The sequence below is a fragment of the Amphiura filiformis genome, chromosome 16, assembly GCF_039555335.1.
Source record: "Amphiura filiformis chromosome 16, Afil_fr2py, whole genome shotgun sequence".
NCBI lineage: Eukaryota > Metazoa > Echinodermata > Ophiuroidea > Amphilepidida > Amphiuridae > Amphiura > Amphiura filiformis.
The window spans coordinates 59,922,612-59,947,466 of NC_092643.1; the positions used below are offsets into that span (position 1 = coordinate 59,922,612).

Consider the following 24,855-nt stretch of genomic DNA (forward strand, 5'->3'; position numbering starts at 1 on the left):
AAAAGGCCAACAGTTCAATACGCACCATGTTGCATTATATGCTAAACTCATTACATGCACAATGCACATAAGCATTTTAAATTCAAGTTTGCCAGGGGTGTGGCAAAATAGCCCATACGTACATAATTTTGTCCTCCAGGGTCAAAGATTTGACAAATTGCAGTATGACCCCATGACATTTACCATTTGTACCTTGTGATAAATGCTTCCTGATATAGTATCTTCATTTCCTAATAAGGTGTCTTGGATTCCTAAAATGGTCTCTTGTTAATGAAATTGTATATAAGTTGCTGCATAGCCCCAGGTCTGTCAGCTGGAGCATAGTGACCTGCACCCTGTGGAATAAGAAAAAGTTGAATTGTTACAAATGTTATCATCAGCAAGGTTAATGTTGATTTCCTGTATGCCATGCATGCTTTGACTAACTTCAAACAAGGGATTCAAACAAGTATCTGCAGCAGTAAGTCAGTATAAACTGTTCAGATCAACCTATGTGAAATAAATTGGTTTGTATGTTAGATATATTGTACGCTTCTATTGAACAGAGTTTAACATTCGGCCATGACTGCTTCTAGCTACGACAAATGCAAAGCCTCTATATGTCTTTGTGGTCAAATTGTGACTCCTTAAGGGGGTACTACACCCATTGATTTTTTTTTGCATTTTTTTGCATTTTGTGAAGAAATTACAAAAAAAAATTGGACAAAGTGGTATGCAAAATGAAGGGGCAAATCTTCTCGTTTTATTGGTGGCATCGGTATCAACGTAGCTTACATGCTTTTAAAAGTAGAAGCCAAAAGGTGGTACATCACTGATGATTTAAATTCACTTCATTTTGGAAAGCTTACTATCAACAGATTTCGTTAAAATTTTGGATATGTGTTGCTAACACATTAGGGAAATAATGTTGATATGTAAAATGGGAATCGTGGTCCCTGATTTCTTTTATGACTTCATGAACTTGGTGCTCCACAACTATCAAAAAAACGAACCTGTTAAAATGCTTCTATTTTCAATGTTGAGCTATATTTTGTATTTTTAACTTGCGACATTATTTCACTGAAACTTAATTAAGCCATAGGTAACAGGTTACCACAACCATACTACAGCAATGTTGAAAAAATTGTATTTCTTGTCACCTATACCACCATATTGGGTAGTTTTCCGTAAGCTTAGCTTTTGTGATTTTGGTAACTATTTTATATTTATTTGTGAAATCCATCTGAACTAAATTGTACTCACCATTTACATCCCAAGGTATATTAGTATATCCACCTTGCACTTCTCGATATATATCCAGTTAAGACAGAATATCAAAATTATTCCTCATTCTGATATCACAGACTCTCACATGTGTATTCAAAATTGATGCTTAAATTTGACCTGAACCAATTGACCTATAACCTGACATACGGTGACCTAATAGCCTTTTCTTCTCCTAACAACACATAGTATTGACTTGACTAATGACTATATGCATCTATTGTGTAAGTGTTTATTTAATTTATTCAGTGTTATATATTTTGCATGTAGGGCCTACCGCTAGATTTTCTATAGAGAGTATAACAAAGGATTTAATGTATTCTACCCATGTACCCTACTTGAACATGTTGAAAAGAATAAATTATGATTTGTTATGAAACATGCATCTGAGTAACTAGGTTACAGTAAACAAAAAATATATAGGGCTAAAATGACTTACTATACAATGGTTTAAAAGCACCTTTTTTTTTTTTTTTTCTTTTTTTTTTATTTCACATGATCCGTGCATATATCGCCTAGCTATAAATGACAAAATATTTTTTAGACCAATCAAACCAATATATGGGTGTAGTACGCCCTTAAGAATATTCATAAACAGATTATCAAATAAAGGCACCAACTTGGCTATTCATATCTTCATAGACTTTAATTTATTGCATAAACATGACCTGTGCATTCAACCCACTGAATGTGCATTATTGTTCACACAAGTAGTGAATTTATAGACAACTTGGCAAATAGTTTTTTATCTATGCCCGTGGAACGGTGGCATAGATATTGTATTTGTTGTGTTTAGTCTTCAGGTTCTCCTCCTCCTCCTCCTTCTCAAGACCAGTCCTTTGCACTCCTCAAACTCAAGAACTAAAGTAGCCTCGGGGCCCATACTTGGTATAATGATGGCCCATGACCCCTAGAAATTTCCTGGGGTAGCCTCGACCCCAGAGGTCAAAGGTCATGGGATACAGGGGGAAATATGTGTAAAATTTGAAGCATCTCTAGCTCAAGAACTATAGCGCCCTCAGGGTTCATACTTAGTATAATGATGGCCACTGACCCCTAAAAGTAACTTATGGTAGCCACGACCCCAGAGGTCAAAGGTCACAGGCTACAGGGAGCAATATGTGTAAATATTTAAAACCGCTTTAGCTCAAGAACTATAGCGCCCTCAGGGTTCATGCTTGGTACAATGATGGCCCATGACCCTTAAATATTTTCTGCAGTAACATCGCCCCCAGAAGTCAAAGGTCATGGGCTACAGTGAGCAATATGTGTAAAATTTCAAACAGCTCTAGCTCAAGAACTACCCTCAGGGTTCATATTTGGTACAATGATGGCCCATGACCCTAGATGTATTCTGTGGTAGCCGCAACCCCAGAGGTCAAAGTTCAAAGGCTTTAAAAAGCAAACTAGGTACAACCTATTAACACAGTGTAGCGCAATAGGTAGCGTTTTGTTAGCTACATGTGTTTGCAATGATAACGGCCCGAATCGTACGTCAAGGAAATTGATCACTTGTCAAAAATTCCCTTAAAAGGGAATATGTAGGCATTTTGATATTGGTGCCTTGGACCACCTCAAAAGGCTGTCAATGTGGGACATGGCGTGTGGTTGGTTAATGGGTGTTAGGAGGGTTAAGGGTTGTCACGGTTTGTAAGGGGTGACCAAGGGGGTGGTCACCAGTTTTTTTAGATTTGGCGCCCAATTGGGCGCTTTTTTATTTTAAATGCTATGAGGATGATACTTATATCAATTAAAGCTTATAAAAAGGGCTTCCACATAATGGTCACCAACTTTTGGATTTGGCGCCCAATTGGGCGCTTTTTTATTTAAGGTGCTATGAGGATAATACTTATATCAATTAAAGTTTATAACAAGGGCTTTCACATGATGGTCACTAACTTTTGTATTTGGCGCCCAATTGGGCGGTTTTTTATTTTAGGTGCTATGATAATGATACTTATATCATTTAAAGCTTATACCAAGGGGTATCAGTTTTCGTTTTAAGAATAGGGGAAGGGGGTTAGGTGTGGTCACGGGCATAGATATTCGTGTTTGGTCAAACACAACTGTGGTTTCTAGTCTACAATTATTTCAGTAGAGAGGTGACCGTATTTGCAAGAATTTCCGGCAAATGCAGTAGAGTATTTTACAGAGTCAATCAATATACCGACACATTTAGCAAGTCTCACAATTTTCAATAAGTTTGTCTAAGGGCCATACAATATCTCATATAAATCTGGTGTTTTTATCTGCTCAGCATGGCATAAAAACGGTTTCACAACTGCAAAGATAGGGCTGTGGATTAAATCCGCTATTCCAGTTACAATCCATACACCCCCTATAGAAGACATAACCTATAATCTCCCACACAAGGAGTGTGAATTTCAAATGGAATGGGTGACTACATTTGAAATCTACATCCCCTATGTGGGAGATTAATGTCATGTCTTCCATTGGGGGTATAAGGATTTCAACTGGAATAGCCCAAGGAGCAGACTATAAAAAAGGTTTTTTGCATCAGATATAGAAATAAAATTTTGTAAGGAAATTTACCCTGTTAGCAAGATCCTACAATGATTTGTTTTGAGTAAAATTACTTAGTCTTAAGCATACTCACTTTTACTGTCACAAATGCAATATGACTAAATTCCTTAACAAATCCAGCTATCTGGTCACTGGTACCAGGATTATACAGCCATGGCCTCCACTGGACTTCTTCTTCTAAACCAAAATTATTGACCATCCATTCATTGCCTAAGAAATTGCACACAGCATCGCAGTCTCCGCTGTACACTAGAATACGGTATTTCTGGAAGATAGGAATAGTGAAACTGTGTGTTAATAAATGTTTAAATGTTTAAATGGTTTACTTAAAGGGGGGTAACCCTATTGGTTTTGGATATGGATTGTCTTTAAAATTACATAATAATATCAAATATCGCCCCCTTTATGCTGCTTTGTGAAAAAAGCGAGAGCATTTTCAGCGTAAATGTGAATAAATAGCCAAATTTGCAATCCAATACCTTGGTATCGTGAATTGCATTCTGGGCAGGCAAGCAACAACAACAATTCCTGTTCGTATGACGAATGCTGACATGCTGTACAATGCCCGGCCCGTATTGGACGGAAAATATTTGGTTTTTTTCCGTACCGTTTCAGAAAAAAAGGAAACAAAATATATTTCCCCTTGCAATATGTACATTTCAAATGAATATAAAAAAGTTTGGGTTAAAAATGGAGAGGAAAAAAACTTCCGATACGGGTTTTGAACCGGGTACCTCGGGTAACAGCATAATGCGCTAACTAATTGAGCTATTTCGCCCACGATGTCCATCGTGGAATTTGATAATTAAATACGCCGCACCGTCTCCTCAGCAGTTAGTGTGGTTCTTTTTTCACAGAATGTGTATAACGCGAAACCAAAGTAGCTGTTGAGGAGACTGTTGATTCGCAATTAATTCCCTCCCCAGAAATCCAAAGTAATTTTTTGTATTTACAAACTGGTAGCCTGTAAAAACCGCTGTGTTTCATGATTTCTCGAAATACGTCGACTTGGGCGTCAAATTTCAGGATAGTAATGAGAAAAATAGTATCTATTATGTGATACCAAAACCTCATCAACAATGAAAAAAATCGGGGATGATGCTGTCGATCGGGTTACGGACCTTTCATGATATGGGCCATAGTGGTCAGCGACAACCTGTAAAGTGTGCTGAGGCTTGTGGATTAATGTCTAGGCATTGTGTCTGTGCATAGTGCACTAGATATTGACTACGTTTTTTAATGTCCACTTGGAAAATATCTTGTCAATTTTGTTTAAGTTTGAGTTGATTTTCACCATCATCAGTTTACCTTCATTGTTTGGTTGTCACAGGAGGTTGTTTTATCGATGTATTCAGAGTTGCCCATGGTTTGACAGCTCTGTGGCTTAGCTATAAAGCATAAAACTACCATATTAATTCCATTAAGTGCCCTGTTGCTTTACACAAATCTTTGAAGGTGGGCACTTATTTTTACATTTTTACATACATAACGGCTCGTTTAACATGTCATTTCATTAAGATGACAGCATGGCTGTCTATGCAGATACCAGAATCAGTTCACATCCTCCATAATGGCTGTCTTAGTGCTGTCTAGATATTCACAATCTAAATGTCAGCACTTAGATTGTGAATATCTAGACAGCACTAGGACAGACAAGGAGCAGCTATGGGTTTATACATATGAAATGTCCAAAAACTGTTGGGCCATCACCATCTGGCTGTTATCATTTTATTTCATATTTTAATATATTTTAGTGTGACGTTGCTTGGTTGCCAATGCTGCTGTTAATGGGAATCTTACTCATGATGTAAACAAAAACAAAACAAACAAAAAACAAAAAAAAAGCGCAGTGATTTATAGTGCGCTACGCACAGGCACAACGCCTGGACGTTGATCCACAAGCCTCAGCACACTTTACAGGTTGTCGCTGACCACTACGGCCCCACATCATTCCACAAACCATTAAACAACAATTCAGGGACTTGCTGCTTCAAGAGCGCACACCCTAGACATTCCACAAATAACCATCGCAACCAGGATCAGCTCCCCGAGTTTCGTATGGGTTACAACGAGACAAATTAGCAGTGAGTTCCTTGTCCAGGGGAATTTCAACTAAATTTTTCCACGTGAGCGTACTAGGTACCGCCAGGGTTCGAACCCGCAACCTCTCGCACCATAGTCGAACGCCTTATCGATTGAGCTAACTTGACTGCAACACAATATCGACTGTATATTATAATAGTTTCACATTCTACAAGTTTAAAAATCACTGAGTGGGCGCTTATTGGAGCATAGGCATTTAATGGAATGAAAAGAGTAACTGTATTTGATAATGTCCTTAATTACACTATTATATTATCAAGACTATAAACTTCCCTGGTTTACTTACATATGTCCTAAGAATTTGTAGAAATGTAGGTGACATATCTGGGTATTGTCTGGTAAAGTTTTGATCTACTTCTGGGCTGCAGAGAAAAAAAAATGACATGATTGTTATGTTCTTTAGAAGATCATAACATATGAGAAAAAGAGTTAATTGCCGGAGCCCATTATGGTTTGTAATTGCAGCATGAATCTGAATTTTAAAGACTCTACCACCAGTAGCACAGCCAAGGGGGGGGGGGGCTACCCCTTCACCCTATGAAGTTCTTATCCTTATTAACAGCTGCTATATATAGCAAAACATTTATATGTATGTCCTTGTTCCCAAGTGGCAATCATCGGGAATGTGTGCTGTACTATGTGACAAGAACTTGCATAGAAACCCAAGCCCCTTGCTTATCTGAATATCCAACATTTCTTGCATGAGTGCAACAATGTAAGTATGACCTTTATACACTAATCCGACGAGCCAAGTGATGGTCAGAATTCATTCCGCCATTGCTGCCCAATTGGGTGGAAAAGCGCTGCTTCAAAATCAACCTTATATTGTATTGCATTGTAAACTTTCAGCATCCTTTTGTCACTATGGTGATGGAACACAGTTTAAAATTCCCGCAAAGGCTGCATCATTTCACAGTTCAGGTGGGGCGGCCCACTTCAATGGCTGCCATTGAGGTGTAGGAATGTGTGAAATCGGATTTGTCTATAGCAGGCGAGGGCAGGAGCACATTTTTTATCAATCAAGTGGACTTTGTGTAACTCCCATAGAGCGGACTACTAATTATAGGTTATAACTGCGCATTAGTTGTTTGAAAGGTATTGTGAAAAATCTACATTTTGCCTTTGAAATGGAGCAATATTCAAAGTAGTTCACCTACTTCAACTCCTCACTTTAGTACAAGATTTTATTCTCTGAAATGTGTAAAACTAAACATATTTAATAATTATTATTTATATCAGGCTTTTTATCGATACAATAAAACTGTATATTGTACAATATTTGCAAAATACCGGATGCAATACAATATTTTTTAAATATTGTACGCGTATCGCGTACGCGTGTTATCATGGTGTCAGCACAACGCGTCATGATACAACAGCACACTACACTACAGACACCGTAACGGCTCACAGGAGATTTCGTAATGTAAACAAGTAAAATCACAAACTTAATTCGCGGCAATTCTGGATGATGATAACCTTAGGAAATATAATCCACATCTACAAATAAACCTTTATATAATTATTCCGAAATTGTCTTTTGAGTGTAAGAGCAGAAAACAAGAAGGTCAAAAGGTAAGCTTACATTGCGATAGGCCTACACATTGGTTAAACCCGGTGTCTAGATAAGCTTAAATTTTCATATTACCGCAAAGCAAAAGCCTGATATAAATAATAATAATAATATTGAATGGCTTATTTTCGTGTGATACAAGAATATATTGCACTTTCGATAGAAAAATATTGCACTCGTCTTTGACTCGTGCAATATTTTTTCTATCTCGTGCAATATATTCTTGTATCACACTCAAAGCCATTCAATATTATATAAATACATTAATGAAATAATAAGATCAAAGTTAGATAGCATGATCACTAACATCTCATCATGCATGGTCAGGGATGAATTTAAATTGCGGGTCTACACTCAATATGCCATCCCTTCGATCAGGTATATGTTAACGGTTCATGAAATTACTGACACCCAGCTTGATAAACTTGACCATGTGCACACCAACACCGTTAAAGCTTTCTTGGGTCTACCACCACGGGGCCCTACTCCTGCGATTATCCATAGCCCAGATGGCTTAGGATTTCCTCGTATTTCTGAGCTCTATCTCGAATCCCATACTCTTGCATATGCACGTTGTATGGTGAAAGCCGATGACCGTGTTGTGCATGCCCTCAAGTCCAAGCTGAACAGAGAGTCTAAGTGGAAACGTAAGAAAAATAAGTTTGGCTCGGTCCGTTGGAGCGAAAATTACGAGCTAGCGACAAAGCAGGCTCCATCTCCAGATAAATGGACTTCCATCAAACAAACTGTCAAAAACCTGGTCACTGATAATCGTCTCAACTTCTGGCGTGAGTACATAAAACCTCTTGTTCAACAGGGTAACTTCCTAAAGATCATTGAACTTGAAAACCTAGACCTGACATGGAGATCAATAATATAATTATGATCTCCCCAGAGGTGTCCTCAGCTTTGCTGTTCGCTCTGCCATTGATTTCCTACCAACATTCAGCAACCTCAGAACGTGGGGAAAAAGGGTCCAAACTGGATGTAAGTTATGCGGAAATCATGAGACCTTGCTCCACGCTCTGAACAACTGCCCCTTGGAATACAGTTCAACCGTTTGGGATCCATACACACAAGACCACATCAATCAGCTTGACAAAGTCCAGCGTCGGGGTGCCAGGTTCGTCTACAATGATTACAACTACAACAGCCATCCTTCAGACATGATCAACAAACTGAAATGGGAGCCTCTGTCACTACGAAGGAAAGAGCGAAGACTCCTGGTGCTTCACAAGGCTTTACATGGTCACCTGTCCATCCCAGCTAACGAAATACTGCGCCCAACTACACGTCCGTCCCGTTATACCAACGACCATACATTCCAGAGAATTCAGACCAGGAAAGATTGTTATAAATATTCGTTCTTCCCACGCACAGTGGTTGATTGGAACAATTTGCCATACGACATCATCTCTACAGAGAAACCAACATCTTTCAAGACTAAGTTACATAAGCACCTAAGAGAATAACAAATTTTTTATGCGCACTCACATTCCTGTCCGGATTACTTCACCAGTTGCTGAGCAACGAAAGGAGTGTTGGGCAGTATCAGAATCAGAATCTGTGCATGCTCGGCACATGGCAACCACATGCACATACCTTTGTCCATAACTAAAGGTTATAATAACCCATCAGTTGGGGAGGGCAGAGGAGTTTGAGGAACCTTTACCCACAGTAGTATTGTACTTACTTGTATGGTTTCCAATCTTTGAGACCATCTTTGACATGTAATGCCTGCTTGACATAGGGATTATTTAAGTAGCTTGTGATAGCTGATGTGTTGACACACGGGATTCCCACTATTAGCTTGTTCACTGGTGTCTGATCCAATACCTGCAAATCAAAAATGTAAATGTTGATGGTTAATTCAAAATAGTACGATACCTTAATGACAACATACCGTATTTATTCTATTAAATGCCCCCGAGGCATGACATTTTTGAAAGAGGGGTAACCACCAAACTACCAAGTTTTTGTTCATACCAGTGGCGTAGCATCATAGGGGCACATGCCCCAATTGATTTGAATATTTAGAAAATCCTATAGGAAAATTGCCTAAAAATGGCTTGGGCTCCCCCCCCCCCATCAAATATGGTGCTCCCCCAATCATGCCCCCCCCCCCATTAGGATGACCCACACTACACCACTGGTTCATACCACCTAAACAAAACATATGTGACCAGCTCCAACAAAACCAGGAACAAGTCGCCAGGCATGTTTTTGAGTTATAGGCCTTTATAAATGACATTCCCATAAAAAAAAATCAAATTTTGGAATTCTTAATTTCATGGTATTTGACCTTGGGACTGAGTGGACTTTCAAATATTTGATAGCACTTTTTAAAAAAGAGGTTTATTCAATCAATAATTGACAGTTGAGCTATGAAAATCCCAATTGAATTCTGTGTAAAGCAGGAAACTAATTAGCCGATTAGTCAGAATAGCAGTTCAGCAAAGATATCAAGGTATCATTGACAAAAGTACCCATATCTTGAAAAGTATTGATGCTATGTATATAATTTTGGTATCATTTTGAAGCTTATTGTCCCGTGCTTACAGTTTTATTGAAATCATGAAATGTCAAAAATGCGACTTGTTCTTGGTTTTGTCAGAATGGGTCACATATTCCAAGCCTGATAAGAAAATATGAGCTTTCACCTGATACCAAAATCTGCATTTTGATGGGGTAAAGTAGAGAGATGAAGTGTCACCAGGGTTTTACACTTTGAAATGGTTCATGAAAATCAGAAAGTCACACAAATATCTTGGGACTTTTTGTGAAAAATGTACAAGAAAAGCTTACCTTCCACCATGATTCAAGTTTGGGATTCTTGGAATACATGTGCCTGAAAACACCAGGGTAGTAGTAGCGTCCATCCGGGCTTTTCTTGTGAAATTTCCCAGGTGGTGGGATTCCGCCTGCGCAGTCTTGATAGATGTTGAATGGGTTGATACCAATTTCATTGATCATGTAAAAGGCTTGACCTACCTACAGAGTGAAATAAATAGTAAATGTATTGATGAAACTAGACAAATTCTATATTTTGACATAGCAACACACTAAATTTGACACCCCCCCCCCATTCTTTCTAATAAGGCTTGAAAGGTTAATTTTGTCTACAATGTGAAGTGTATAGGTTGTTTTTGTCATAAAGATGTCAGAACTACATCCTGATGAAACAATGAGAGTTTTATATGTTTGCTGATGACAAACCTTGTGTGTTTCAATGAGGTTTCTCAGTTGAAATCCATATTAAAATACCCCATATAGAAGACTGTAGACATAACCTTAATCTCCCACACAGGGAGTGTGGATTTCAAATGGGGCTACCTGAATGGGTGACTCCAATTGAAATCTACACCCCCTGTGTTGGAGAGTCATGTCTTTCATAGGGGGATATGGATTTCAACTGGAATAACCAAATTTGTAGAAGCTTTGGAAGCTGGGTTTGGAATCTTTTCCAGGCAATCAATTGCAAGAAGTGGATATATCTGATGCAATAAAACCAACATGAGTTATTTGTTGAGCAAAATCATTTGGGGTCACCTTCAGAGTCAGATATTCTGCAAATAAGAGCATTTACTTTGACTAAGTTCTTGCACAACAGACTCTACAAACATAACACAGCTGTTACAAATATATGCCTCTAGTTTCAGATCTAATAATCATGTTCACAATATTTTAATATAGAAAGAAAGGTGGTTTATGACCATGTATGTGCATTTTGATACATCATTTCCCCAATTGTGTTCAAAATGAACAATACAACAGTATTTTTAAGGAAAACCCTAACATTTTAAAGTTGCAGTAAATTCTATTGATTTGAATTTAGCGTGAACATAATGGTGGGTTTTTTTTCTAAGAGAAGTACTGTAAAATATAATTGCATATATCCATGTACATGTATCTTGTCTGAATTTTGAAAACTAATAAAATGTTATAAATCTTAGAAGAACAAATAGTATTGTCAATCTTTTGCTGCAAATTCTTTTGTTCATTTCCATTACTTCCTTTTAACAACTAGATAACACAGATAGAGAAAACTTACAGAGTTTACACAAGACGTTTTATTGTTATCATGGAAGTTACACGTCCCCTCTGCATTACAGCAATGCTTGTTAAGATCTGTCCACAACCTGAAATATTGAAAAAGATTCAAATACAGTCATCTTGTTTCAACTCTACAAAAGTATGCGTATATAGATACAAAATGATTGTTGAGTTAAAAGGTACTTCACAAAGGCTTTTAATGCACGCCAGATTTCACTGGGTCTCAGGGATTTTGTTGACTCTAAAAAAAGTTGGGGATCCAGTGGACCCTACCCCTTAACTTACTTACAGATGAAATGCAAGGGTCTTTTGGAGAATTTACAGAGTCCTTATTCCAATTAATGTGATAATGTTGCTTGAAGGTAAAATTATGTTTCCAAATATGGAATGCTTTAGGGCTCTGTAACCCACCTTTGCACAGTATTTTGTGGGACCTGAGAGCACATCAGACACACCAAATTGCATTCTGAATAAGAGGAATGTCCTTCTCATATCAAATAATTTGGATTTTTTTTAAATTCGCGATGTAATACAAATTTTATGGCAAATTATTAAAAATTTAAAATAATAGCCCAATTCTTTTAGTTGGAACTATAACTGGAAAGACAAATTTGAATATTTTGTCCAGTTTTGGAAACAAGGGCAAAAAATATGCACTTTTGCATGATTTCTTACTATTGCAGTCACAATACAAAAGACTTATATATAACACAAGTCTAAGCATTCAGAATCTTGAGCATAGGCAAAGATATTATTATTTTTATGTCAGCTTTTAATAATTGGTGATAAAATTGAATAGACACAATGTGTATGCTAAAAATTAATAGACAAATATATCAGACTTTGTAAGTCTTTAGGCTTGATTGTCACAGCATACACAAAATGCATCTTAAAAATGCATGTTTATAGCCCTTATTTCCTAAAATAGGCCAAATATCCAAGTTTAACTTTTTTTATTAGTAGCAACTAAAAGAAAAGGCTATAGTATTATTTGGCAAAACAGGATAAAATTTCACAATGAGTGCTATATTTTTCTGGAATTAGGAGTAGTAGCAATGTTAATGCTATAGCAACTCTGATGCACACTCACTCACCCACCGACCCACTACATACTTACTGTTGGCTAAAGATGCCATGATGATAAGCATAGTATATCAATGAGTTGTCCAAATCCTTCAGATTGCTGCATGGGCTACCAACAGCTAAACCCTGTAAGGTAATCAAATACAGATATTTATACCTGGTATGCTAAATCTGAGGAATAATGACATATTTTTACAATTATAATCATAACCTTCAAATTGCAAAGGCATCCAATTTTGTTTTGCCATTTTCTATTTCCTGTGTACCTTAACCCTTACCGTACCAAACATCAAAAAACTTCAATTCACAAAGCATCTGCAACAAGCAACGTATCCCATGTGATGTGATTGTGAAAGGTGAACCTCATTGAAAATAAAGCAGGGGTGTGAGTGACCACAGATAAAAAAAATCTGAAAAAATCTGAAAAAGTCTGAAATTTGGCAAGCTCCTATACTTTTGTACAGAGAAAGTGTAGAAAAAGAGATAAATATCAAGATCAAAAAATCTGAATTCAGATTTTAATCTGAACTCTCACACCCCTGATAAAGTTATATATCAATGGAAAGCTTATGATGTCAGGAAGCAGAAAAGAATATTTTTTATTTGCCTAACGTACCAGGCTAGACATAATCTCCATGCAAAGATTGGATATTGGCACCCCCCTAAATTACAAAATGAAATCGTTCAAATTGGGTGCTTTCGTTGATGACGTCAGCCCAGGGACACACAGTTACTTCCGGGTTTGATTGTAAACACAATGTCCATGCATTACTGTGGCATGCATCGGGCCAATGTACGAATTCAGTCATTGCCAACTTACTTTACATGAAAAATATCTTCAATAAAATAAGAATAACATGAAGGAAACATCATGATCAAATCAAGAATGAAGTTCCTGAATAAAGTGTGTGGATAAAAATGGAAAAAGTGCTGGCGGGGTGATTTGGGATAGGCCAAGCCATCCACGATATGCATAGGGAATATTACAGTAAAGCACAAAGAGCGAAGATACGCCGAAGAACCAGAATGAAAACAGATAAAAAAAAATAACTGCTAGTGCTACCAGTTCAGATCGTCACACCAAGTTGAGATGAACTTATCACAATGAGAAAATGAAGGAATAGAATAAGGTACATGTACAGGCCTTATTATTTCTTAGCTTTACAACCGGTCATGTATGATAGGCGAACTCGTAGATACATACGTATGGGATGAACTCAGTGACTGACTGAGTCTCAGTCGCCGAGTGTATCCGCGACTGTACTGTACTTGCAGACAAAATGACCGATTTGATATTCACATTCTGATATTTCCAACTTATTGCTACTTCATCAGCAAAATTTATTCCTGTAAATGTTCATATCAAGGAACGATTGATCAAATACGACGCGAAGCGCTATCGCTGTTTGGGCATACCCGCCTCGCAAACATCAGCTCCCTGCAATTTCTTCAGTATTTCGCTACTACCATCATCCATACAACAATTACATGGATGTTTTTCTTTTTTTTTAGGGCTACACCGATTGTGCTATCATCAAGAACTGTGACAGAAATGACAATATTATAATTTAGATTTCAGAATTCCATCAAATATTCGGTCTAATACAAAAATGTAAGCCTAAATTGTATTTATAGAGTATTTGTTTCTTTCAGTTGTGAATTCATGAAAAGAATATTTTCCGCAATGAATGATATCCGACCGGGGAATGATCACGGCGCTAGATATGAAAACCTTTTTATGAGCTGGATTTAATGAAATCTTTTTTGATTACTGCAAGACAATATTTTTAGAAATCAGATATTTTAAAATGAATCAAGAACAGGGAATGTCACTTGATAAGCAAGTAATTAATTTGATGTTTATATTATTATGCCATGACCGCCACCGGTCGCAGCAAGCATTTGCGCATGGAATAATTGATCACAGCGCTTAAATTCGAACTCAATAACCCAATTATACCCAGCCAGTTTTGACTGATTTTGTCCAAAATTTACGGAAAATTTATGTGTTGACAATAATTCTATTATTTGCAACTTGAATATTCCTCTAATTTCAAGCTTTATTGCGAAAATGCATACAAAAGCAGACTTGATCAAATCTCAGTGCTGCAACACACACCGCAAGTGCTATACGAAGCGACTCGCTGTGTTTGCGTACTCCACCTTGGTCGGGTACATGCCATTTCTTCAGCAGCAATTTACGCATCGTGTTCGGTATAATTTGCGGTAATCCATAAAACATGAATGGTGCACTTTTTCAGTACCGTTCACTGATTGTACTATCATTAAAAAATCGTGACACAAGTGACAATATTTTAATTTTATTCAGATTTCAGAATTCCATCTACTAAGCCTAAATTGTACTTATTTTATAATAAAGTATGTTTCTTTCAATCGTGATTTCGTGGAAAGAATGTATTTACCGCAATGCGCTAAAAATGAAAACCTTTATGGGCTGGATTTGATGAAATCGGCATTTTTTATGAATTGATTAGGCCTACTGCAAGACAATATTATTAAATATCAGATATTTTCAAATGAATCAAGAATAGGGAATGTCACAAACAAGTATTTAATTTGTTTTTCGATCATGTTTATTCAGTCCATGACATGAGCGGTAGCAGCAAGCATTTGCACATGGAATTGATCCCAGCGCAAAATTCAAACTCAATTACCCAATTATACCCAGCGAGTTTCGACTGATTTTGTCAAAAATTTACCGAAAATTTATTTGCTGACAATAATTCTATTATTTCTAATATATATAGAAGGAACCCAGCAACTTGAAGATTCCTCTAATTTCAAGCTTTATTGTGAAAATCAGACTTGCCGGAAAGCTTGCAAAGTACAGGAAGCAAGTCTTGTTTACATGTTTCGAGTAGGTTCACGTGACTCAGTGAACCCTGAGCTTACGTCACGAGCATTCCCAAGGTCATAGACTATGATTTGGGTGCTTTTTGGGCGCCTTAAAAAAGACCAAAAATTCATTCATTTTTTTCATTTATCAGCTTTATTGGCCATCAAAAAAATTGGAAAAAATAATTTTTAGTATCCTGACATCATAAGCTTTCCATTGATATATAACTTTATTTTCAATGAGGTTCACCTTTAAACATAAAATTTCTATGTTATTATGTTTCTGTTTACTCATATCTCTTGTTTTATTATATTTTCATTTATATCTTTGTTTTATTATATTTTGAATAAATTATTATTATGACACAGTCTTGTTTTGTGTATATGGAGTGTTTTATCAGCTGTGTTATTGTAACGTAACATTGACTAAGATGCACATTGTAATTAGACTTAAAAAATTGATTGGCATAACATTAAAAAAATTAGGGTAGGTCGGTCAGCAATTAAAAAAAAATTTACACACATTTTAACCTATATATCGGGCTTTGGAACTTTTTCTTTCTTTTTAATTTTGATTTTTAAATTTTTTCCCGTTTTTTTGCAAAAAAATAAGAAAAAAAGTATAGGGTTGGGCCTATATTTAGGGTCGGTCGGGTTACGCCAATCAAACAGTTTTTTAGGCCTTATTAAAAACCACCCCTTGTGTTTTCCTCACCTGGAAGTTGAGTCCTTGAACATCTTGCAATTTGACTGCCAGTAACGGGAGGTAAACACCAGCGTAACTCTGGCCAACAAGAAACAATGGGGGCAACAACAATGTGGGATGCTTGCTGAAGAAGTCCATGATGGCGGCGTAATGATCTTCGGTCACCTGTATAATGAAACAATTGTTGAATAAAACTGCCGTATTAACACCACTGGCACTATTGACTATTCTGATTGGTTACAAAGAGGGCTATATCAGGCTTAAAATTGCTGAGAGATCTAGAAGCTCAATTTTGATTGGTTACTCAGATGATTATATCATGTAATTAAGTATCCTGGTACTGTACCCTGCCTGCAATCTCTTGGCGCTTCATTTAGACTAACCAATACCACAGGCACATATAAAAAAAATCCCTCCAAAAAGTTCACTTTACAGGGTAAAACCATGGTAACAATGTCCAAGAAGGTCCAAATTAAAACGAATTCTCACAAAATATCACAAATTAAAGAAGACCAGTGTAACATTCAAATTTTATCCAAATTCTTCAAGGGCCACTTGTACCTTTGAAAATTGTGGCTTATTTTTATTTCAAACACTGTAACTACCTCATATTCCACATTCTCATTTTAAAAGTTTACACACACACCCCTACACACCGACAAACATGGATTCTATGACCCTCCTATGTAATTAAAGAAACGGCCCGTGAGACATTTTCGAGAGAATAAAATCATTACATGTTCAATTCGCCGGTAGATCCGCCATGAGCTGTTGTGGCATGTGGTGGCGAGCTATATGACATGTAATCGTTAGTGCACGCTGGTTCGAATCCGAACGGTTCTGATTTTTTCTCTCCTTTATTATAATGCCAGTTTGTCTGAGCTCCGTTTCTTTAATTATTATATATTTTCTCAGGCATGCATCCTCTGGATCCTCGCATTTAATATTTAATGTCTCATATTGACTGATGTTCTGCCAGGACACAGCAGATAGGCCGCCCTCTCTAATTACCCTCCTATGTAGTTAACATTGCGTAAACCGTGGAAGTCTACACACTGACATTTCACTGTTGAAAGCGTGGACTTTTGTGGTAAGATATGATATTTAACGGCCAAACCATGGACCTGGTGTTACATCATGTACGATGGGGGACCTAATACCATGCATTATTACGGCGTCTGGCACAGTCTTACCACCGTGGACATCCACGGTTGCTGTGGGTCAGCACTTTATTAGTCTAATGTGGGTCGACGTTTGTCGGTGAAAACAAATGCACACACCCACATAAATTCTTACCTGATCATCACTTGATGGGAGCTTACCATCTACTGTATAAGAAAACCCTGTACCTGGGGGAGACTCTATGTACAACACACTAGCTTTCTATTGGGTAAGAGAATACATGAAACGTAAATTAGAATAATAATATATTTTAAACAATGATATTCTTATTTCATTCAACAAATATTTTTAACTCACAAGTTTATAGCTGCAAGGAAGAAATATAAATTTAAATGGTTCTAACAGATAGTATATAATCTCTCTCTTCTCAAGCTGAGGGTAATATCATGTTGAATTTTGCAGTGGTCGATTCAAAGTGCACACTCTAACCTAATCCCACTGGGCGTACATGTATATACACACATAGAATTAATGGGGACATGTGCATGTGCTGGTGACACAACTGTGTAAACCCACTGATTCGACTCTAACATGGCGTCTTTTACATCCCAACATTGTCCTACATCCAAATGGTGTTTGGTAATATGCACCTGCCAAAGTTCAACAAAATGGTAATTTTGTTTGTGCTTTTTAGCCCAATTTTGACAATTTTTGCCAAATTTTCCTCCCACCCCCATTCTGATATAGTCCTAGCTACGCTACTTCCACTTACCATATTCCAACTATATGGATTATAGCTCAGGTTCACACCATCATCGTTGACTAGGAATGGTCCATTTTCTGAGAGTAGACCAAAGAGGGAGCTACAGGCTGGTCCTCCATTAAACCATATCAACAAGGGATCTGTCTTAGGGCTATCCTGTGATTCCACAAACCTACATGGGTTGTAACATAATGATGAAATAAGTCAAATGAAACCAATGGTATAAATTGTTCTAAGAAATGTATTAGGCTAAAAAGAAAAAAAGTCAGATTCAGAAAGTAAACACAAAGCATCTGCTCTTGAAGCTGTTCAAGAGGGGAGAAACATCAGCCTGTGAGTTTCCATCTTTTCCAGGAATTGGCAAGCTTTGTTATTCTTTTATTGTAGAGTAGCCATAGGTTGCAGAGCTAAGAAAATTCCAAATTTATCCACATTTTTGCTAACGAGCTACAATTTTGGAAGTTATATTCAAAGTGGAGCTAAAGAAATGGAGCATGATCCCAACTGAGTGTCTTCGGAATTGTTGAAGCGCCTGAAAATGGCCTTGACCATCCTTGACCACTGCAAATATTCGACTATCCGTACTTTATATGTCGGTGTCCCCCGGCTACTTACCAGTAGTGCAGCTTATTGTTGACTGAAGCATTTAGGTAGCCTGCATACTGATTGAAGCTTGGTTGTTTCACAAGACCTGGTAACCACGAAATGAGATCAGGATCAGTAGCAGATCTGGTTGATGGCACAGCAATGATGCATGCAAACAGTAATAGTTGGATCTTCATTTTTATAATCTGGAAAAGATTACAAAGTGATGAGTAATTTTAATAGAGTGTGCTTGAAGGAAAAGTAGAATTATGAGCCCCAGGAACTCTTTCCGCACGACTTAAAGCAATGTTAATTTGTAACATTTCTATAAAAAATAAATTTGTATTATTTCATTTCCACGAAACGTTAGTTTTCTCTGTTAACCTGATCTACCGGCGAAAGATATTTATAGCTCCAGGTTCTTGTTAATTTTATAAGTAGAGGTTTAGTTTAAGAAAATGGCAAGATATTGGGTATGGGTAAGGCCAACATACATTGCATACAATATTTCAAGGTATGTAAAATTTAAGAACAAAGTGCCTTTTTCCAGATTCACTTACTTTTAGGATTCAGCGTATGCCCAAGGTTTAATGTCTTCATGGAAATGACCAGTATGTGCCATTTTCATAATAAAAAATATAGGCCTATAAGAAATGTATAATTTGATCAAATTGTGCTTATATCATTGGGCTACCTATTTTGTACTTAAAATAACTGCAATCAAATGTTTGCAATTTGTCATCGGCTACGGCTATGTGGTGTGAAATCAGTCTGAAGTCGGGCATATTTCTACATGATTGTGTAAGGCATTTGTAAAGCTACATTTTGCAGAAAACCCCATAGAATTTGAACATTTATTTCCAAAGATAACAGTTGAAGTGTTTCGAAAACAAACAGCAAAAGAAATTATTTCCTTTGTTTGGCTGTATCTGAAAATCAGTATTTCTGACTTCCAACTGATTTTGCTTGATCACATCACATATGTGACACAATCTGGTCCTTAGGGGCCAAAGGAGGCATTTTGAAATTGAGTTACTGTAATTATTACATTATACTTACAATAGGCTATCTTTTACTGAAAACACCAAAGGTCTAGCATACTTGATTCAAAAGTTATGGAGTTTTTTGATGTCTCTTTTCTTATGTATTTTATTGTTTTTTACTCCATATTTTTACCTTTATCTCAGTTTCAAATTTGCCGCAGTTTGATGTCTTTTTTCTTATGTATTTTATTGTTTTTTACTCCATATTTTTACCTTTATCTCAGTTTCAAATTTGCGCCTTTGGCCCACATAGACCAGATCGTGTCACATAAAAATGAGAATGGAATTGACTATTCTCATCAAAACTCAGGAGCGTGCCCATAACACTTGATGATGGTTGTTATTTAACCTCTGACCCGCCCTGGGTAAAATGTCTGCCTTCAGTCTCAGAACTGGGTGCATTAAGTGTGCATTACCAGCTGAATTCGGGTGACAAAGGCTTGTAAATGTAAGCCAAGGTTTTCATGACTTTTTGTATCTTCATGAACAAAGTTTGTTCATTTTTAAAGACACTAACACTTCGCTGATGTCATTAAAATTTTTGAGCAACATATTTGGTGCTGTATCCATCTAGTCCAAGGTTGCTCTGATGAAAATCTCCAAACAATGGGGCATCAAATACCCGGTCACTCCCATTGTGGCCTGTACAAAATGTAGCCTTCAAATGACAGTCATCAAACCATGGCCACTTACAGATAAAGGATAGTCTATGATCTATCATTGAAGACTGAGTTCCAAAGTCTTATCATTGCAGATGTCAGCAACTAATCACGCCACGCCTTTGCCCTGACATCAGACACAAACAAGTCTTTTTAATTTGGTCTTATTAGTCTTATATAAATTTTAGTTGACTCATCAAATAACTTTCATCCACATTTCAACGGTAACAGAATAAATAACATCCGTTGCCAAAACACTGATCGACCGTAAAATGATAGCACAGACTACATTTAATTTTCTTTATTTTTTCTGTGGTCTGGGTACGCGGTGGTGATCGCGTAGACACACCGGCAACCAATGGGTCACCCATCTTGTTGTCAAGGCTGTTGATCAGTCTGCATGATTGTTTATCACTTCTGTCTTCGGCGTACAGAGCCCAGACCATGTAAGAAATAAAAAATTAACTTTAAGCACTCAGTGCATGTGTAACTATCGTGCAAATTGAAATTCGAAGCTACGGTTCTTAAGTATTATGAAGTTCATGATTCATGGTCATCCCGGTACTGTTGACTGTATTTCAAAAATATACTTATCTGTACTCTAATTTCCAGAGTAAAAAATAAGTACAGCTTGGCTGTACGCAGTGCGATAATACTCATACATATGATGGAGGCACCAGGGGCGGATCTTGATATGGTTATGGTGGTGCAGCGCACCACCCTAGAATTCCAAAAAGTAGTGTGATCAAATATATGTAATTATCATGTTACTTAAAAAACAATAAAACCCTACAAATTCCACTAAAAATGGTTATTCTTGCTTATTCTGTGAGTCTTAACCATGTATCATGGGGATTTTAAAGTTTTTGTCCAGTGCATAATTAGAAGTAAACTGGCAACCTCAAAATGGTACAGATTCCAGTTTCGCTCCACTAGTTGCTATCTCTCCCATATAAACCCACTATGCAATGACTATAAAAGCTTTTCCATTAGCTTCTATGCGATCTCTACACTACATCGTGGTGCAGAAAATAGGTTCGCTCCACTTTTTCATAATCTTCAACACAGTTCAACATCTTATGTGGCCCACAGAGTCAAGAAGAATTTCCTTACTCAATAGTCAAAAAGTTGAGGTTTCTGTGGAGTCTAGACATCAGCTAGTTTATTCACAGACATCTGAATATCTGTGGTTTATTGTAAGAAAGTTATTGTGGTTTCAAGGTTTTTGGATTAAGTTTAATGGAAGTGTCATGGTGTGTGATCATTCAGGGTGAGTCAGTGCCACAATTATGTCAAAATATCTTTCAAACTAAACATGTATAATAATGTAACCTCATGCAGACCTACTAAGCACTAAGCAAGAACTTATTGCACCCTATATATTTTTGGTGTGCTAATGCATGCATCATACACCAAAAATGCTATTGAAACTAGTAATATACCAGCTAGCATGACTAGTGTGTAGCTCACAGATATAGGCCTACTAGTATTCTGCAAGCCAATTTACAAATTTATTCAATTTTAAGATGATAAGATGATTTCTGTCGACTATTTGTTTCAAAATAATGGTAAGTTTTATTTGAAGAATCAAGGCTCTTGTTTTTAACCTATTTATGTTCAGTGTTTGTCATATTCCAGATGAGGTTTTTTTTTTAATCTAACCTAAAAAGTATGCACCAAATCGCACCATTTTAACTTCATTTTTCAAAATTTCTCAATTTCTGAGACACCCCCCTGCGTCGCACAAGTGCTCCGGGCGGCGCTTTGCGCCGATTTGCACCAAGTAAACAAAATACCACCGGCCGCCACTGGGAGGCACTAATAAAGACGAAGAAGACATGATAATCATGATTGATGATGATGAACAAGTCGAAGCGAAGCCGAAGTCAAAACCTTAAACCTAGTTCGCAACACAAACTTAAAACACCTTGTTCGAGCATATTCTCTAACACGCAATGCTTTAGCGAATGCGAGGGCATCCGTGAGCAAATTCGTGGCTAGTGTTTCTCGAGCAAAAAACACTGGGCAATGAACAGACATGTCATTTATCGGTATGACATTTTTGTATTGGCGCTGCCCTATTTAAGGCAGAGCAGAGCGTTGTGCAGAGCTACTACGCCTACGCTACGGTATGGGTTCCCTGTACTACCTTAAACCTAGTCCTAGACCCTAAACATCATATTCCGAGGAGCGGAAAGACACCAAATTGGTGTTTTATGACCTTAAGTTTGACATTCTTTTGTGCCATTCAATTCACCCCGATCGAGTGGCTGTCAACTCTCACGCATTGGCCGTGAGTCTCACGCATTGGGTCACTTTCTTACGGTCTCAAGCCAAGGTAGTATAATCTCACGCCTAGGTAGTAAATCTCACGCAAAAAGCTGGAAAATGAGTAAAATCTCACGCATCTTCATGAATAATTTGTTGCTCCTACCCCCGCTTTTCACATTCCCGAGCGCCGTGGCTCAAATAATCATGGTACAAAATGAACATTGGAGTCGGCAAATCCCGGTACGCCCCTGTCTCACGCCAAGCAATTCCAAAAAGTTGACAGCCCTGGGCATGACTATGCTTCAATGGCCATGAAAGAATTCAAAAGATAACCTCTGCCCTAGTTCGCAAGGCAAACTTAAAAAAACCGGGCAAAACAGACGTGTCATTTTACATTTATCCGTATGACATTTTCGTTATTGATGATGGGTTCCTCGTACTAACCTCTGCCCCAATAATCCCGAGCTACTGTCTGAACTGCTCCTCGGAAGATGTATCAAAAGAACTCACGTCTTCGAATGATAAAATCGTTTTCTTTAAACTTCCGTGGTCCGGGTACGCGATGGTGAATTGCGATCACGTAGGTCGCCTACTACGCGCCGCGCCGAAGACCAATGGGTCAGCCGGCTTGTTGTCAAGTGCGTTGATCAGCAAATCAGCGTGATTGTTTATTGCTTTTGCATTTACACTCGTGTACGCGATACGCACAGGCACGACCACGGCAGTTTAAAGAAAACGATTTTAGTCATAATATCGACCAATAAACATGTGAACTTCAAGTGAAGACTGAGTTCCGCAGGAGAGGACCTAATAACCGTGAGTCAAACAGGACTTAAACTTGCTTTTATAGCTTTTGCATGGCTTTGATATGCTTTATTAAATTCACAAAAATTGTAAAAACACCTCATGGGAAAAAAGGAGCAGTAAAGACACGAATAAATTGACCATTTACAGATTACTTACGATCATAAAAAATTGTGATGCGGCGATTCGGCGATGAAAAAATTATGTCATGTGACAATGTCTAGAGTAGTAGTGTTGCTAGTATTTAGATACTCATGTTCATTTATCAAAAATATTAAATTGTTTTAAAATCCAATCAATGTGGTTGTAAATCTCTCTTTTATTTTATATTTGTAGGAATACTATTTCCAAATTTGTACGTACAATATATAATATTACATCAAAAATTATTTATTTATTTTAAAACAGCGTAAGTTAAAAACACTGGCTAATGTAATCACATGACTCTATTTGGGTCATATGACATTTGGCAAGTGCTGGGTCATTGTGCTGGGTTGGATAAAAGTTTGTAAAAGTTTTTACTTTCGAATTTTTAAAAGCTTTTCCATACATTGATCGCACAAAGGAAGTCTAAAATAAAAAGGTCATTTATAGAAGAGGAAGAAGAAGAGAAAAAAATTGCCTCTTTTCCAATAAATTTCCCAATTTTGTCAACTTGAAAAAGTTTGGGCAGTACAGGCTGCTTTATAGGCCTACCTCAGGAAATAACTTTGATGTTCGAGTAAAATCAGGGTGGAAAAAATTTAAAAAAATTTCATGTTAACACCATTATTGCTTTTGGAACTTTTAAGCCTTTTATGCTATTTCCCTTCTAAAGGTGCATGTGATAATATATATAGTTCAGTCAGTGTCACTAATATAAATAGGCTTACGCCAGACTTTTTGAATTGAACTGAGTTTGCGACTGTTTACATTTTTCTTCTAAAGTTTGGAAAATGCTAGCATCTTTTGTTTTTGTGACAATTAGACCAAAATCGTCCTATACATATGATCTTTGGTTAGATCAAATGTCATGTTTGATTGACACCCATAAGTCTTCCACCAAACCGGGTCCTACCGGGGTGGGGGGGTGGGGGGTACTCACATAGTAAAGGCATACAAGGATGTGCCGCCCAAATGGGTAGGTTTTCCACAAAAAATCATCAGACATGGTCTATCTATGTTTTGAAGAAAAAAATCCTTAGACATGGGTCTCCTTTTTAAATTTTCCATGCTATATGTGAAAAACATGTTGCTTTTACAAATTTGGGAGCGTAGCGAGCGAAAAAATAGGGTTTTTTAATGCCTTTTTGGTCCTTATTTTCTGAAAATCTTTAGATATGGGTCCCAATTTTCGTAAAATCCTTAGATATGGGTCCAAATTTTCTGAAAATCTTTAGATATGGGTCCCTATTTTCTGTAAAATTACCCTTGGAAATGGGTATGGG

General features: G+C 37.2%; 1 protein-coding gene across 1 annotated transcript; it reads right to left on the bottom strand.

Annotated features, from left to right (window-relative positions):
• Positions 1-34: 34 nt before the first annotated feature.
• Positions 35-23,638, bottom strand: LOC140136276 (lysosomal protective protein-like). The gene is made up of 12 exons (XM_072158003.1): positions 23,588-23,638; positions 18,682-18,857; positions 18,076-18,238; positions 17,478-17,564; positions 16,191-16,346; positions 12,654-12,745; positions 11,535-11,622; positions 10,289-10,474; positions 9,177-9,319; positions 6,197-6,272; positions 3,881-4,072; positions 35-335 (listed from the first exon to the last, which is right to left on the bottom strand). The coding sequence occupies exons 1-12, from the start codon at positions 23,591-23,593 to the stop codon at positions 252-254; spliced, it is 1,449 nt and encodes a 482-aa protein (XP_072014104.1). The 5' UTR covers positions 23,594-23,638; the 3' UTR covers positions 35-251.
• Between the last annotated feature and the right edge of the window lie 1,217 nt (positions 23,639-24,855).